This window comes from Hippocampus comes, unplaced genomic scaffold, assembly GCF_001891065.2.
Source record: "Hippocampus comes isolate QL1 unplaced genomic scaffold, H_comes_QL1_v1.1 scaffold174, whole genome shotgun sequence".
Taxonomy (NCBI): Eukaryota; Metazoa; Chordata; class Actinopteri; order Syngnathiformes; family Syngnathidae; genus Hippocampus; species Hippocampus comes.
In genome coordinates this window covers 5404115-5418152 of record NW_017805983.1, presented here as the reverse complement: position 1 = coordinate 5418152, position 14038 = coordinate 5404115, and the positions used below count along the sequence as shown (strand labels likewise).

General features: G+C 40.4%; 1 protein-coding gene across 2 annotated transcripts in view; it reads left to right on the top strand.

Annotated features, from left to right (window-relative positions):
* LOC109528741 (metabotropic glutamate receptor 4-like) overlaps positions 1-14038 on the top strand; it is a 129361-nt gene that overhangs the window by 98266 nt on the left and 17057 nt on the right. For both annotated transcript variants that reach the window (XR_002170724.1, XM_019891699.1), the window contains exons 4-6: positions 2846-2981; positions 4752-4906; positions 6233-6373. Coding sequence is in view for 1 of the 2 variants with exons in the window: in XM_019891699.1 (XP_019747258.1) it covers positions 2846-2981; positions 4752-4906; positions 6233-6373 (432 nt within the window). In the remaining variant the exon portion in view is untranslated. The remainder of the gene's footprint in view (positions 1-2845; positions 2982-4751; positions 4907-6232; positions 6374-14038) is intronic.

Here is a 14038-nt window from a genome sequence, read left to right as displayed (position 1 = left end):
CTGACGTTAATGTTAAAGATTTTAACAACTAATCATAGCGTTTATTTTTTTGTACTTGTTTTTTAATTTTACACCTTGTTGTTTTGGGTCAAAGAGTTCTAAATGCGACCTTTCAGATCCTTACGACCGTCTGTCATTCAACTGTCAGTGTGAAAATTTAGTGCCATGAACTGTAGCCGCCTGCGTGAAGGTCACTTTCAGCCTTGAATTGGCAGGCGCTGTCACACCGCGCCTCTCATGTCACACAAAGTGACAAGAGTCGTGGAGCACCTTAGTTGGCCTGCAACCTTCCAGGATTGGAGAGATAACAGGTTTCTCCTCAGCCCGTCATAATGTTGTTGAAAGCACTAAGGGGTTGTAAAGTTTGGTTTTGCAATCTCCACAGCTTGAATCATTTTCTAGAAATTCTAATGAAGGGCAGATGTGTCTCCAGAGCTTTTCTCGGGAGACAAACACAAAACGGTTGACAAACAAAACAAAAAAAACAATGAAAACAGACATTTGTTAATTATTAATTACTTTGCAATGTTCTTTGAGGCTAATGTTATTTATTACATCTGGAATGTAGTATTAGACGGCCATGAGGCCATTATGTCAAAATGAAATCCAGTTGCCTGTTGTGAGAAAACACGCTTGCTTGGTTGATATCATACTGCTTTGGAAGAATTATAAAAGTTATTTTTGGAGCTTCTTGAAATTGTTGGATTCAATTGTGAAACAAATTTCAGTATGCATCAACTTGACTGAAAGGACACTGCATTTTTTATACATTTGCAAGGTGGTGAGAGTTTTGTCAACACAAGTTATTAGAAGTGCAAGCACAGACTGAGAGCCAGTGAATTCATCACAAGATTAGCAATGGCCTTCCAATCCAGGAATGACTTCTTTCACAGACCACTATGAGGACGGATGCATTGACAAATGAATGGATTGTGTTGGCAAGGAATCCAATTGCTTTGTTCACAAAATAACTCACAGAGTTACAACAGCAGTATTGTGCATTGTGTCCCAACTCCCCGAGGCTGCTTTCTCATCCCATGGTCCTCCCCTCTAGTCTCTCCTGAGGTGGCTCACGGCTGCCTAGTGATGTGAGGAAAGAAGAAAAGGAAGGGATGAGTGCTCTGCTTCCACACAGCAGATGTTGAGGGAATGGGGGACTGAAGTACCGATGAAGCAAAGGCATAGAATTCAATGATTGATAGAGTCTCAGAAAGCAGAGAACCACTGCTAAATTTCCCATGAGCCTCTAAGGGTAGTGTAAGTGTAATGAGAGCGAGGGAGGCCGTGGGGGGAGGCGGGGGCAGACAACCTCTGCTTCAGTTCCACCAAGGCTTTGAAATAGCATAAATGTACAAATATTGGAAAATGTCAAGTTCATGACTTTTCTTCTGTTCTGCACTTGCTTGAAAACGAGATATTACACAAACCATGGATATAAACAAGTGAGAAACAATTGTAAAATGCAAGATTTTACAGCTACATACAGTACATCCATTTTCTTTTGCTTTTCCGGTGTCATGTCGCGGGGTTAGCAGTTGTAGCAAGGAATCCCGAAACTTTCTAACTGGTAATGTGTTAACCAGTGGCGTTAATACAGTACACAATACAGAACTGTTGTGTTCTGGCAGTGACCAAGAGTACACAACAACAAGGGGCATTTTACTGCAGGTTTCCTAAAAGTAAACATTCCCAGTGAAATCTGGAATGACAAAAGAAACTTCTGAAAATGTGATTAAAGAAATTCACAGTATCCATTACCCACTGTATGTTGGTGCAGGCCAATGGTTACACTTGACTCAGATTTTTCCCCACATTTCTTGTTTCTTGTGCCAGAATTGTGCGCAGGGTGTGAACTAAATAAGGTGTTATCCCTGCATTGATTGTTCATTGGTTTCGTTTAGGGTCAGCAAAGGAACACTCATCATCATGCACATCGTCACTTTGGTGTTTTGGCATGGTGCGAAATATAATCTGACTGAAGTAGTGCATTGGGAATTTAAACGTCTCATTGGTGACCAGTCCAATGTAACCTTTTTATAGATGTTCAATAGCAGATGATCTCAGAGAGGACAAGGACTCTCTGTCCCACTCAGAGAGGAATTGATGGAGGTAAAGCATGCGTCTCAAGAATAATTTCATTGACTTAAGTGGAAAATGAACTGTGCAATTATCTTTATGTATTGATAGATCAGATTAAGGAGTCTCTCTTTTTTTTCCAGATACCAAATACGGTTGCTTTATTAGGCATCAAAAACAATGAGTCAATTGCTTGAACAGAAAAGTAATGACTGCATCTGAAGTCACTCACTTGAAAATTGTAACTCTCCAAATGCCACATTTCACCTCTATTGTTCGCACAGTACATAGAATTAGAGATAAGATCTGTCCTAAAAAATCGAGCCCGACCCGACCGGGCCCGAGGGTATTAAAGCCCGACCCGGCCCGAGTCCGATCACTTAGCTTGATTTGCAGGCCCGAGCCCGAAGCAAATCCGACATTTCATATTTTATTTGTGAGTATTTTGGGTAGACATTCACATAAACACGCCCCCTACTTTATGCCTGCTGGCCAGGTGAGAAGCATGGTCCTAGTGTCGGCCAAATATTTATTTAAAAAAAAAAAAAAAAAGTCAGCGAGAGAGAAGCCCGACCCGACCCGAACCCAAACCAATGATTGCCATTTTAGGGCCCGACCCGACCCGAATTTCGGGTCGGGTCAGGCTCGGGCTCGGGCGGCCCGATCTTACCTCTACATAGAATCTCATGAAAGGTTGGACAATGAACCTGAAGTTCTTGATATTTTAACCTCAACTTTTTCTTGGTTGCGCCCCCGCCCCCCTTTTTAGGTGGCCTCTGCATTTCCCAATCCGTGAAAATCCCACGTGAACCAAAAGCCGGGGAGTTTGACAAGATCATTCATAGGTTGAGTGAGAACCCAAACGCCCGGGTAGTCATTATATTTGCCAATGAGGATGACATCAGGTAAGTGAAATGAATTTTTTAGTTTTAAAGCATCTACTTATAATGACGTTTCCACACTTTCTTCCCATGTCTGGGACTTGCATTGTGCACATTGTAGTTTTGATTAATGTAGAATATATAACGTAACTACAGTAGCCTACAAAAAAAAAAAAAAGATACATTTCAGAACTTACAAGGACAAGTAAGCAAATGTATTTGTTATAAAACCTGAAAATAATACCCCCCAAAGTAAAAACAGGTATTGAATACAATCGTATATGGAGCATAATAGGTTGCGCCACTGTGTGAAGCATTGTATGAGCCACATTTCACAAATTATGTTTCTGCGTTGTATTGAAAAGTACCTCATAACTCCCTTTGTCGTCCAAGCAAATCTGTTTCCATTCAATGAAATTCTAAAGCTAAAGTCGTGGCGACGATCATGTATCTGTTGTAATTCATGATATGCTTTTAAGATGGATTGTTTCCATTCAGAAGAGTTAATTGTGGACATAATCATCACGCACAGCACTGTTGTGGCTTTGTAAGGGAAGCTCTCCCCTGGCAAGCACTTTGTGGCCTAGTGTATTTCTCGAGGCCAATGAATTAGTGCGCTCCCTTGATGACGACAGGGCCAAAAGTCCCGGTGGTCATTGACTTAATCCCATCCAGATGACAGTTCCTTGTGTGGATATGCTGTATACTAATTACCTAAAGCCAGTGGGATCTCGACTGCAACCTCCTGCTGTATCCTTGAACCATGTGCAGTCTTCATAACTTAGCGAATTGCTCTGAATATCGTGTCCTATTAATGGAGTATGAGAATGTGACATTGCGAATGAATCACTTTGGTCTCTGGGTTTTAGAAAAGAAGAATTTTAGCCGTTGATGAGTGACCTCGTTGTAAAACAGTTGTATTGCTGCTTTCTTCTGCTTGTCTGTCACTTGCGTTGCTTCAACATTTGGATGACATTTCTCTTACTCAAATGTGCATATTGTTCCAAACCATATGATTCAAATTTCAGTAAGAATAATTTGCAGAAGTTCCTTGGTGGGCCTTAATTTTACTTGTCGCTATACATTCCATTGCTCACTTATCTGGTGGTGAGAAAATGTATTCCTCACAGTTTTGTAGACGGAGCACAAAATACACTTGTGGAAATTAGACTTTTTCCTTTTATTCCTCATCAAATACACAACGATGTGGTCATAAAATGTGGTAAAAGCACCTCACAACTGCTCACCATTTTTCTCCAAGGATATAGTGGCCTTGCGTGGCTCTTTTATAGATCTGATAATATTTGTTCTGACAGCAAGTTCTGGGTAAAAAGTATGCATCTACAACACAATACGTTGCTTGTCTCTGTTTTGTTATTGTGTTGTAGGAGCAATGAGGGTCAGCAAAGACACACAGGCCAGATGGCGTTTTAAAAATTTGATATGTTGCTACACTCCAGCTTTCAAATGTGCCTGCGCAGCGCCTCGTATTTACTTCCATTGGCAGCAAGCCTGGACAAATGTGGCATGCGCCTGATTGTGCAACAACCAGATCTGCACTCTAAGGAAATTTTCAGCCTTTGGTAGCCACTCCATTCTTCTGCCTCTGTATGCAAATACGTCCAGACATAATATTCAAGTCATAGACTTACCTGCAAAGTACCTTTGCTGCCTCTTTGTGGTGCATTTGAAAGACAAACTTAGATTTTTTGATGATGAATGCCTGCATGCATTAAAAAGATCAGCAAATAACAATATACCGAACAAGTTTACAGAGCCTTTCATGTCTTCTAGGCGGCTGCTCCAAGCAGCAAAGAAGGCCAATCAAACAGGCCATTTTATCTGGGTCGGTTCAGACAGCTGGGGGTCCAAAATCTCCCCGATACTGAACCAGGAAGAGATGGCTGAAGGAGCTGTAACCATCCTGCCGAAACGACAATCCATCAAAGGTGCTGTGTTATTACCAATGTCATTAAATAAAAAACATTACATTCAACATTAAACACAAAACATTACATTCATGACTTAAGAATGCCAGCACAGATGTTGCAGTAGAAAATAGCCTGTGAATAATGTCTTCTTTTTTTTTGTATTTAATAAAAACCTAATCAAAAAAGAGAAAAATCACATGTACATACAATATGTATTCATCGCTCAAATTTGAGCTCAGGTGCATCGTGTTTACAGAGAGGTTAGTGAGAATTGTGGCAAAACTGAATGAAGCAATGTATGGACACATCCTAGACGAATACCTGCTCCAGAGCTCTTCTGACTTGCACAAAAGCGAAGGCTAATCTTTGAGCAGGTCAAGAATCCAAAACACATAAATCAAAGAAGTGGCTTCAGTTCAACTGTGTGAAGACCTAAATCCAATTCGGTATACCTGGAGATAACCTCAAATATCTGTTCACCAACACTCTCCATCCAACCTGATGTGGATGTAATTGCTGCACCAACGGACAAAGGTTGACTATTAACATACAGGATTTTTTTTTTTTTAATTGAAAAATATTATGCTGTCAATACGGGGTGTTGTGAATAGAATTCCGAGGAAAAAAACAAATGTATTCAGTTTTGGAGTAAGGCTGTAAAGGGCCTTTGTAACCGGCAAGGAGATTAGTTGGCAACCTGATTGCCACTCCAGTGTTCAATAGTCTTGGAGACTTCTCCACGACTTTTCCGAGAGGTTCGCCGGCTTGCCAAGGAGTTGCAGTAAATTCAAGCATGTTGGAATTTTGTCTGAGACCTTCTGGAAACTTGTTAAGTCTCCAGCAGGCCTTGGAGGCATCTCAGAGACATCGCTGAGACCAATTTTTTCCGCGACTGTGGAGTTGTCCCCGCAAGGTCTCTGCGACATCTACAAGACCCGAGACAACACAGAGATATCACCGCTCTACGCAACAACGCGTGACCCACGAGATTATGTGACTGAGACTGCACTGGACTGGTATAATCGAGATACCTTCGCTCAGGTCTTGACGCATGAAAAGCAAATTATTTTTTTTCTATTTGTACATGACTTCTGGGTGAATCAGTCTCAGCGAGATGTCACTCTGGAGCGAGCGCCAGAAATATTTTTGTCTCCTGAGTCACCTGAATTGTCGCAACTGATCAGTAATGGCGACACCTCCGTGATAAGTTACGGATAGCGGCAATAGTGCTCACACAGTCACCATCGTACCCTCACACCAAACTTGATAATGATTGCCTTTGTGAAAAATGAATGAAATGGTTGATTTGGAGATGAAAGTATAAATCTGAAGCTTCTCTTGCAGGCTTCGACCGCTACTTCATCAGCCGAACACTTGAGAACAACAGGCGAAATATCTGGTTTGCTGAGTTCTGGGAGAACAACTTCCAGTGCAAGCTTAGTCGACATGCTGTGAAGAAAGGCTCTGGGATCAAAAAGTGCACAAGTGAGTCCACACTCCAAAAAACAACGGCACCCAAGTGAAGGAAAACTCACAATCAATCATCAAGTAAATTGTCCTTCAAATTAAACACTACAAACAGTATCTTGTCTTGGTAGTGCAGACATAAATTTATAAAGAGTCTGGATTTACAGAACCACATTCCACAATCATTTTTATCCTTAACATAATGGGTGGAGATGTAAATGTGAGCCTTTACTTTTGTTTCAGAGAAACGAGCATTTCTGTGTGTGTGCTGTCTAGTTTCTCAAAGACAAAAATAGCCATAAAAAAAAAACATTCCCCTCCCCCACCCTAAAAAAAACCCGCGCTACAACAGTACTCAATAGTAAATCCAATAACATCTGCCGAAAACAAGCTTTTCGGCCATTAAAGTCGGAGGGATCCCCCAGACTGTCTGATTTGGGATGCAAGACTGCAATGCCAGCAGGCTGCTTTACAGATGCGACCAGTAATGGTTTAATCACATCCCGAACAGATGCATTGCCAGCACGGTAAAGAGTCACGAAATACAAAGCGGAGAGAAGGCTTCATCTGCTAATACATTTACACCAGCCCATTTCCTCTTCAACCTCTGTAACTAATACTGATTGTACTCTGTAGACGTGCGGCTTGCATACGTTGCGGCATACAGTATATTAGGTCCATTTAAAAGACATCGCCTGTTAATGAGTGCATAATGTTCAGTCATATTGCTTGTGATAGATGATTATTTTGGAATCACTAAGGCATTTAAAACATAATTTATAATATCATACACCAACCAGCCACAAAATTATGACAAATTGCACAATATACTGCCATCTAATATTCTTCGAGTGCAATTATACTAATGTTCAGTTTCATTTGACACCGTGAGAAAGCTATCCATTCATCAATATGACACAGCTCTACAGTACAGTTCTACACTACATAAGTGATAAACATAAACAACTATACCCCATCAGCATTATGATTTTAAACATACAAAGGAAGAATGTCCATCCATCCATTTTCCGATCCGCTTTATCCTCACAAGGATGGCGAGCCTGCTGCAGCCTATCCCAGCTGTCTTCGGGCGGTAGGCGGGGGACACTCTGAACCGGTTGCCAGGCAATCGCAGGGCGCACAGAGACTAGCAACTATTCGCACTCACACTCACACCTAGGGACAATTTAGAGGGTCCCATCAATCTGCCACGCATAGTTTTTGGAATGTGGGAGGAAACCGGAGTACCTGGAGAAAACCCACGCAGGCACGGGAGTACATGTAAACTCCACACAGGAAGGCCGGAGCTGGAATTGAACCCTGCAACTCTGCACTATGAGACGGATGTGGTAACCAGTTGGGCATCATACCTCCCAGGAAAAATCTCATGTCTCAAAATATTTTCTAACTGATCATAATGTTGTGGCTGGTTGGGCAATGTATATTCTGTGCTGTAACGTATTTTTTTTTTTTTTTTTTTTTTTACAAGCAAATTAGTCAAAACATCCCAGCCAACAGATACGCTCACAAACCCCAATAAATTACTAAATTACATCTGGGAATACCATCAAAGCAAGCATAAAAAGAAACATTGGCTTGCAAAACTCAGGACCTCTTATTCAATAAGAATGTTGACATTCTCTTTTGTTGATAAAAGCAGCAGTCACTAAATGTACACACAACACAGACAAAGTAGTTGGAACCGTTTTGTTTTTGGATGAAAAACACAAAAGGATCACTGAAATAACTTGAAGCTAATGAAACTGAAATGAGCTGAAATGCAGACCATTCACAAGACGCCATGCCGAAGGGACAATGATCTGTGTTTGTTGTGGGTTCTTCTTTCTTTCTGAACACAAACAGCAGACTCGGTTATGTTTTGGGGCTGTTTTGCTAAATCCGGCACAGGGTATCTTGAACCTGGACACAAAGAAATCTCAGGACTATCAAGGCTGTCTGGAGCAAAATGCGGTTCTCAGTGTTTGATAGATTGGTTGCATTTGCAGCCACAAACAGAGACATGATTAAAAAAAGACTAAATCAAAAGTATTTATTCCAATTCTGGAGCGTCCTAATATAAATACTATGACATTGGACTGAACAATTTCAGGAAAAGATTTTATTGTGATTTTTCAGACATGGATTACAATTTTGATTCAATCCACCTTTTATTTATTTCTTCATTTTCAAATCAAGCTTTGTGGCAATACTCAGTATTTGCAATAACATTTACAAATACAACAGGAATGTGAAAATTGCATCGTCCATTCAGAACATATATGCATGATTAGAGCTATTACTTCAGTCATGTATGTCACTATAATAATGTAAACACTAAAGAGGCTGTGTAAGGGAGGCAATCCTTTTTCAACTTGTTTTTTTTTTTGTTTTTTTGTTTTTTTAAACTGGTTCATTAATAGCAAGAACTACTGCTTGCTGCCATACATATATCAATATGTAATTACGGGTAATACTTTATCGAAAAGTTCTGTGGGAACCCATCTCCCAGTCCTTCTATCTTTTATGCTCGCTATATTATATTAAAAGTAACTCCCATAAGACTGCATATTCTCAGATGATCAATTTCGCGAATGCCAGGATGATCAAGACACGGCCGTGGGGCCTTTCCTGTGAGATTCTAGAAGAAGGTTTAACCTCCCCCGCTCTATGATTTCCACTCTTAATACTCTTGGGCCGCTCACCCACTCTTTCACAGTCACGCTACTTATCATGATCTAAACTTAAGTGTAATAATGATCATGGACGTATCATGGTAATGTGAAAAGGAAACACTTCCTATTAAAACAGGCAGAAAGAATCCAATTATTCTTCTCTCTGCTTCTTCTCATTCAAATATTCATGTCAAGGTATGTCGGCCAAGAAAAACTGTTTGGCACAAGTAAAGTTTGACTGCAAACATCTTTGTAACCTTTTACGAACACTGACCAAAAAACAGCATTTGCCGCGTTTGCAAGCATTCATCCGCATTCGCTGTTCAATGAGAGACTAGCTTTAACAATAAAAGGGTACGCTATGAGATTGGTGACACCGAATATCATGGCCAGTCGATGCTGTTGTCTGATCAGTTGCAGCTTTGACAGCTGAAGCTGAGCTTGATGGCACAGACACCCAAACACAATGTGTTTCTTGACCTCTGCTGATCCCCTGATACTGATTCGCCGAACACCTGGGATTCAATCAAACCAAGGTTAAGAACTACCGGACTGGAGAATGATATTCTTTATGAGCCAAAATAAGTAGATGACCATGGAATTATTTGGTGTCCAATATGGGCCATTATCCTCCAGTCTGTTTCCCAAGCCTGGGCTGGTGCACTCTTCACCTTCGTATCTTCTTCTTACTAAACCTCTGACACACCCACCAGGCGTAATCTGAAGAAGAACACGGAAACACAAGACGCGTGATTCACTGACATTGCAGGTTGCCTGGAATTCGTGGAAACGTGTACTTTTCTTCAGCGTTGTGAATGCCATTTCAATCTTTAAAAAAGATCGAGTGCAATGCCTTATGCCAGTCAAGACATGCAAAACTTTTTTTTAGATGTGAAATAAAACCTATTAGTGATTTAATCAGTATACTGTCCTGAAGACTGAATGCATATTCAGCGGCCTAATATTAAGATACATGTAGATGATTGAAATTAATGAGCCTGACACTTAAACAAGCTCAAGCACCAGTAAGCTTTGGCTGGAGAGCGGCTCTTCGCAAAGCCGGTGCAGTTGAATGATAGCCTCAAGGTTCAGACAAAATCATGAAATATTTCATCATACATGAGCCCCTGGATTTCTCAAACGCTGCCAACATGAGAGTGGTCGCCTCCTATTGTCCCGTTGTCAGGCTCTCCTTTTCTCCCATTGGTTCTCTAATAAACAACCTTCAACATGAAGGCTTCAAGTTATTGTGTAGGTGTGTGCCAACTGCATTAGACTGTGGTAAATTAAAGAGAAAAAAAAATATGGCAGTGTAATTACATTCAACAGCTTTCTGGAAGTCCCTTTCACAATACTATTTGTACATTTGGCATAAATTGTCACGGCATCCAAACTTATAGTTTCTGGAGTGCATAGGGGGAAAAAAGTGCTTGAGAAAACGGGAGAATGAGGGCAATTTTCGGGTTGCTCCATCCAGAGTGCAAATCTGGCATGAAGGCGCCTAAATGACAAAACTTGAGTCGATTGAAGAAATCACTTTGTCCAAAAAAGGCATCGCCGCACATCTTAGTCTCATAGAACAAGATGTTGCTTCACATTCCGTACTTGCAAGGTCAAGTCATCTTCCGGTGTCAAAGTAAGAAAAACTCTCACTGACTTTAAAATGAAGCGAAAACACACACCATACTGTTTATATTTCACATTGCATGCAGTTCTCCAGAGTCCAAGAATGACTGTTAGCCGACTCTCTCTGCCTGTTGCTTATTTGTTTTATCAATTTCTGTTTGAGGTGGTACCACCAGATTACCCCATATTTGATGTTTGGAATACATTTAAATTGATCAAGAGCTAAATGTAAAGTGCTCGTTGCATCTAAATTGAACTATGGCTACATTCACATGAGTTTTGTAGATGAGTTACAGTGTGCTGTATTGTTAATGCCTGTCTTTGGTTCTGTATCAGATTATGTCTCTCAAGACAAAGGAGCCACAACTTGTAAGTGCACAAATTCACCAGTAATAGCGGTGCTGTAGAAAGAAGTACTCTCACACCAAACACATATTTTTTTGTCTGAGCGTCCCTTCTTATGTGACCTTTTAATAAACATGAGTTGCATGCTGCTCCTTGGAGTCTGTAGCCAAAAGTGGACTTGGCAAGACATTAAAACCTGGGAGACAGAAGTCTACTCGGTATGCTAAAAGGTCAGAGATATACAGGGCAGCGTGATCACCCGAGGGCATCAAATTATGAGACTCGCTCATTAAAAAAAAAAAAAAAGAAAAAGGCAATATTAGCTGTGAAAAGAATGTAATGGTGAAAATAAAATGAACCTTCAGGTTACGAGGATTAAATATACATGGAAGGGAACAGGCTTAAATTCTTGCAGCTGGGCCAGAACAGAATTCAATAATTCTTTCTCCACAGACACACAGTTCAGTGTTTCACACTATTGAACCATAAAATGTGATTCAGTTTTACACAGATGGAGGGTCATGAATTGCTGATATAACCTTGAGTGTGTCAGAAGCCAGATAGATGTTCCACACTATCATGGTTTTTGTCAGTCGCTTCGGTCCATAAAGGGCACGGCCAGACCATCGATCACGATTACTTTGGACATTGCTCAAACCATTTCCACAAAACACAGAAAGTCCGTTTGTCCTGCTTCATCGGGGACTACATTTGAACAATGCCTACAGAGTAAATATTGTATCATATCATGTAGTCTGACTGCAAAGTAAGGCTTCGGTTTGAATGAAACAAGCTTTGCATCTTTGCAGCTATGAGTCATCAAGGCGAGAATGCGCCTGCCTTCAAAGCACCGTCGAATGTCCACATCCACACAATGCACCAAGAAAACGAATGCAAATACTGTAAACAGTGTTTGACATGTGTTTTGATTCTTTCGAATCTGCTGTACCACCATCCATCAGTCAGTTTTGCAGTATCACGTCAACACCCAAGAACAAAGGTGTCACTTGTGTCAGCAGATGTTTTTTTTTTTTTTTTTTTTTTTCTTTTTCTTATGCTTGACCAGCATCTTGGAAGACCTTGCTTGACTTTGGGTATCATCTAATAGTTGGCATTGCTGAATCCTTTGGGTTAGAAGCCTAGTTTGGGAATGAAAATACTCTGACGTGCAAAAATCTTTTATAATACAGCCACTTTAGCCAATTGATAGTTTTGTAGGCCCGTAATAAGCACATAATGAAAAAGTCAACCAACGCTCACTCAAATGTCAATCACGCATCAGTTCGTTTTCGGACATCAATTTTAGTTCAGTGCATGCACCCAAGCAAAGCTGAATGCATTTGTCTTGAAACACACGATCAGAAAATCTTACACAAAACAATGCTTGTTTTACATTTTATCTGTGTATAAATGCTCGTAGTAAATAGTCATTTAACTTTGACAAATGACACGTTCTTGCTTTTTATCAGATTATTTAAAGAGGAAAAGAGGCACTGGCTTGACTCTGGCAAACAAGATGAACAAGATGTGGGCCAGTTGTTGAGTCAAGTATGTGGCCCAGAAATCCATTTACAGCTCTGGGCCACATATGGACAGCCACTCTTGTGCCACCCTTAAATGCAGTTTCAGATTTTTTTTTTCTACACATGGTCTTTTTTTACATCGCAGGCGTATGCGAAATTCTATTACATTACACACACGCACATGAAATGCACACGTACACATTCATGTATGTGCACACTCGCTCGTGCGTACACACAAATTCAATGTGGTATTTTATTTGTATTTTTTTACTGCTTTATTCAAGAACATAGGTAGCCAGGGGAGACAAACAAACAGGAAAATAAACGTATTCTACAAAAATATAACGCTCGGAGAAATACAAAGTCTTTGAGCCTTTAGCGCTACGATTACAGGTTGTCCTTGGAAAAGTATGCAGTATACTCCTGTTGGCACTTCCAACAATTGAGGTGCGGAGTGAACAGTGGCTCATTTGCATGAGCTCCGCTTTTATTTGTGGAGGTCATAAAATCTACCAACTACTCTGAGTGTAGGCAAGCCAATTTGACATCATGTTATCGTTGGACTGTGTAGTTTCCTGTAGAAGACACCCCAAACTCGAAAATTGAAAGCTATTTAGAGAATTAGAGCAATCTGACAACCCCTCTCCCTCATCTCTTCATCTTGGCTAATCGCTAAAATATAAAGATTTATTGAAACACAGTACTTAAGCTCTTGAAACAGACAGGGCCTTTTCACTAATATCAAATCGGCTCACAGAGCAAGCGACTACGGGATCAGCATAACAATAACAGATAGACATGCCCTCACTATTCATCTATTAAAAATATGGCACTTGTTATAATGGAGTGCCTCTGCAGAGATAACGATGAGTGCCACAGACTACCACAGGAAAGGGGTTGGGGGGTTGCTGCTTTTTTTTTCTTGTCACACAGCACAATATGCGCCACTTACACAAACTGTTTTTCAACTGAGCAGTGTTAATAGCACTCAGAACATCGTTTTCAAATCTCACTGTTGGTCTAAATCCGGAGTCCTGTGCTCTCGTAAATATTTAACAATATGAAAGGAGAAGATTGTCAATTTGAACCTTGCTTGGCAATTCATACATTTTCAAACTTGTGAGACAAGCTGAGCTAAGATGAATCAATAAAATTCTGACAATTCATATCTAATTACCAGTGAAGAATGACGAGGCCTGTCTTGCTCTGTCCTCCACTTGTAGATCACCTCGCAATCATGTTTTGTTGATTCAAAGATATGAGCTTGGTAGAGACAAATAGATCACAAAAAAATCCCCCAAAAAACCCCAAAGACATAAGACAAGAAAAGTGTTCCATCAAGAATATTATGGGATGATTATCTGGAGACTGCCCTTTATTCACAAAGTACAACGTAGTAGGATGCACTGTGATTGGGGGATAAGCTGCTTTGCTCATTAAATGGAAGACACATTATCTTGTTAATAATTCAATTACAATCTTGCAGTAAAGGCAGAACAGCGGCCTCATAATTAAAA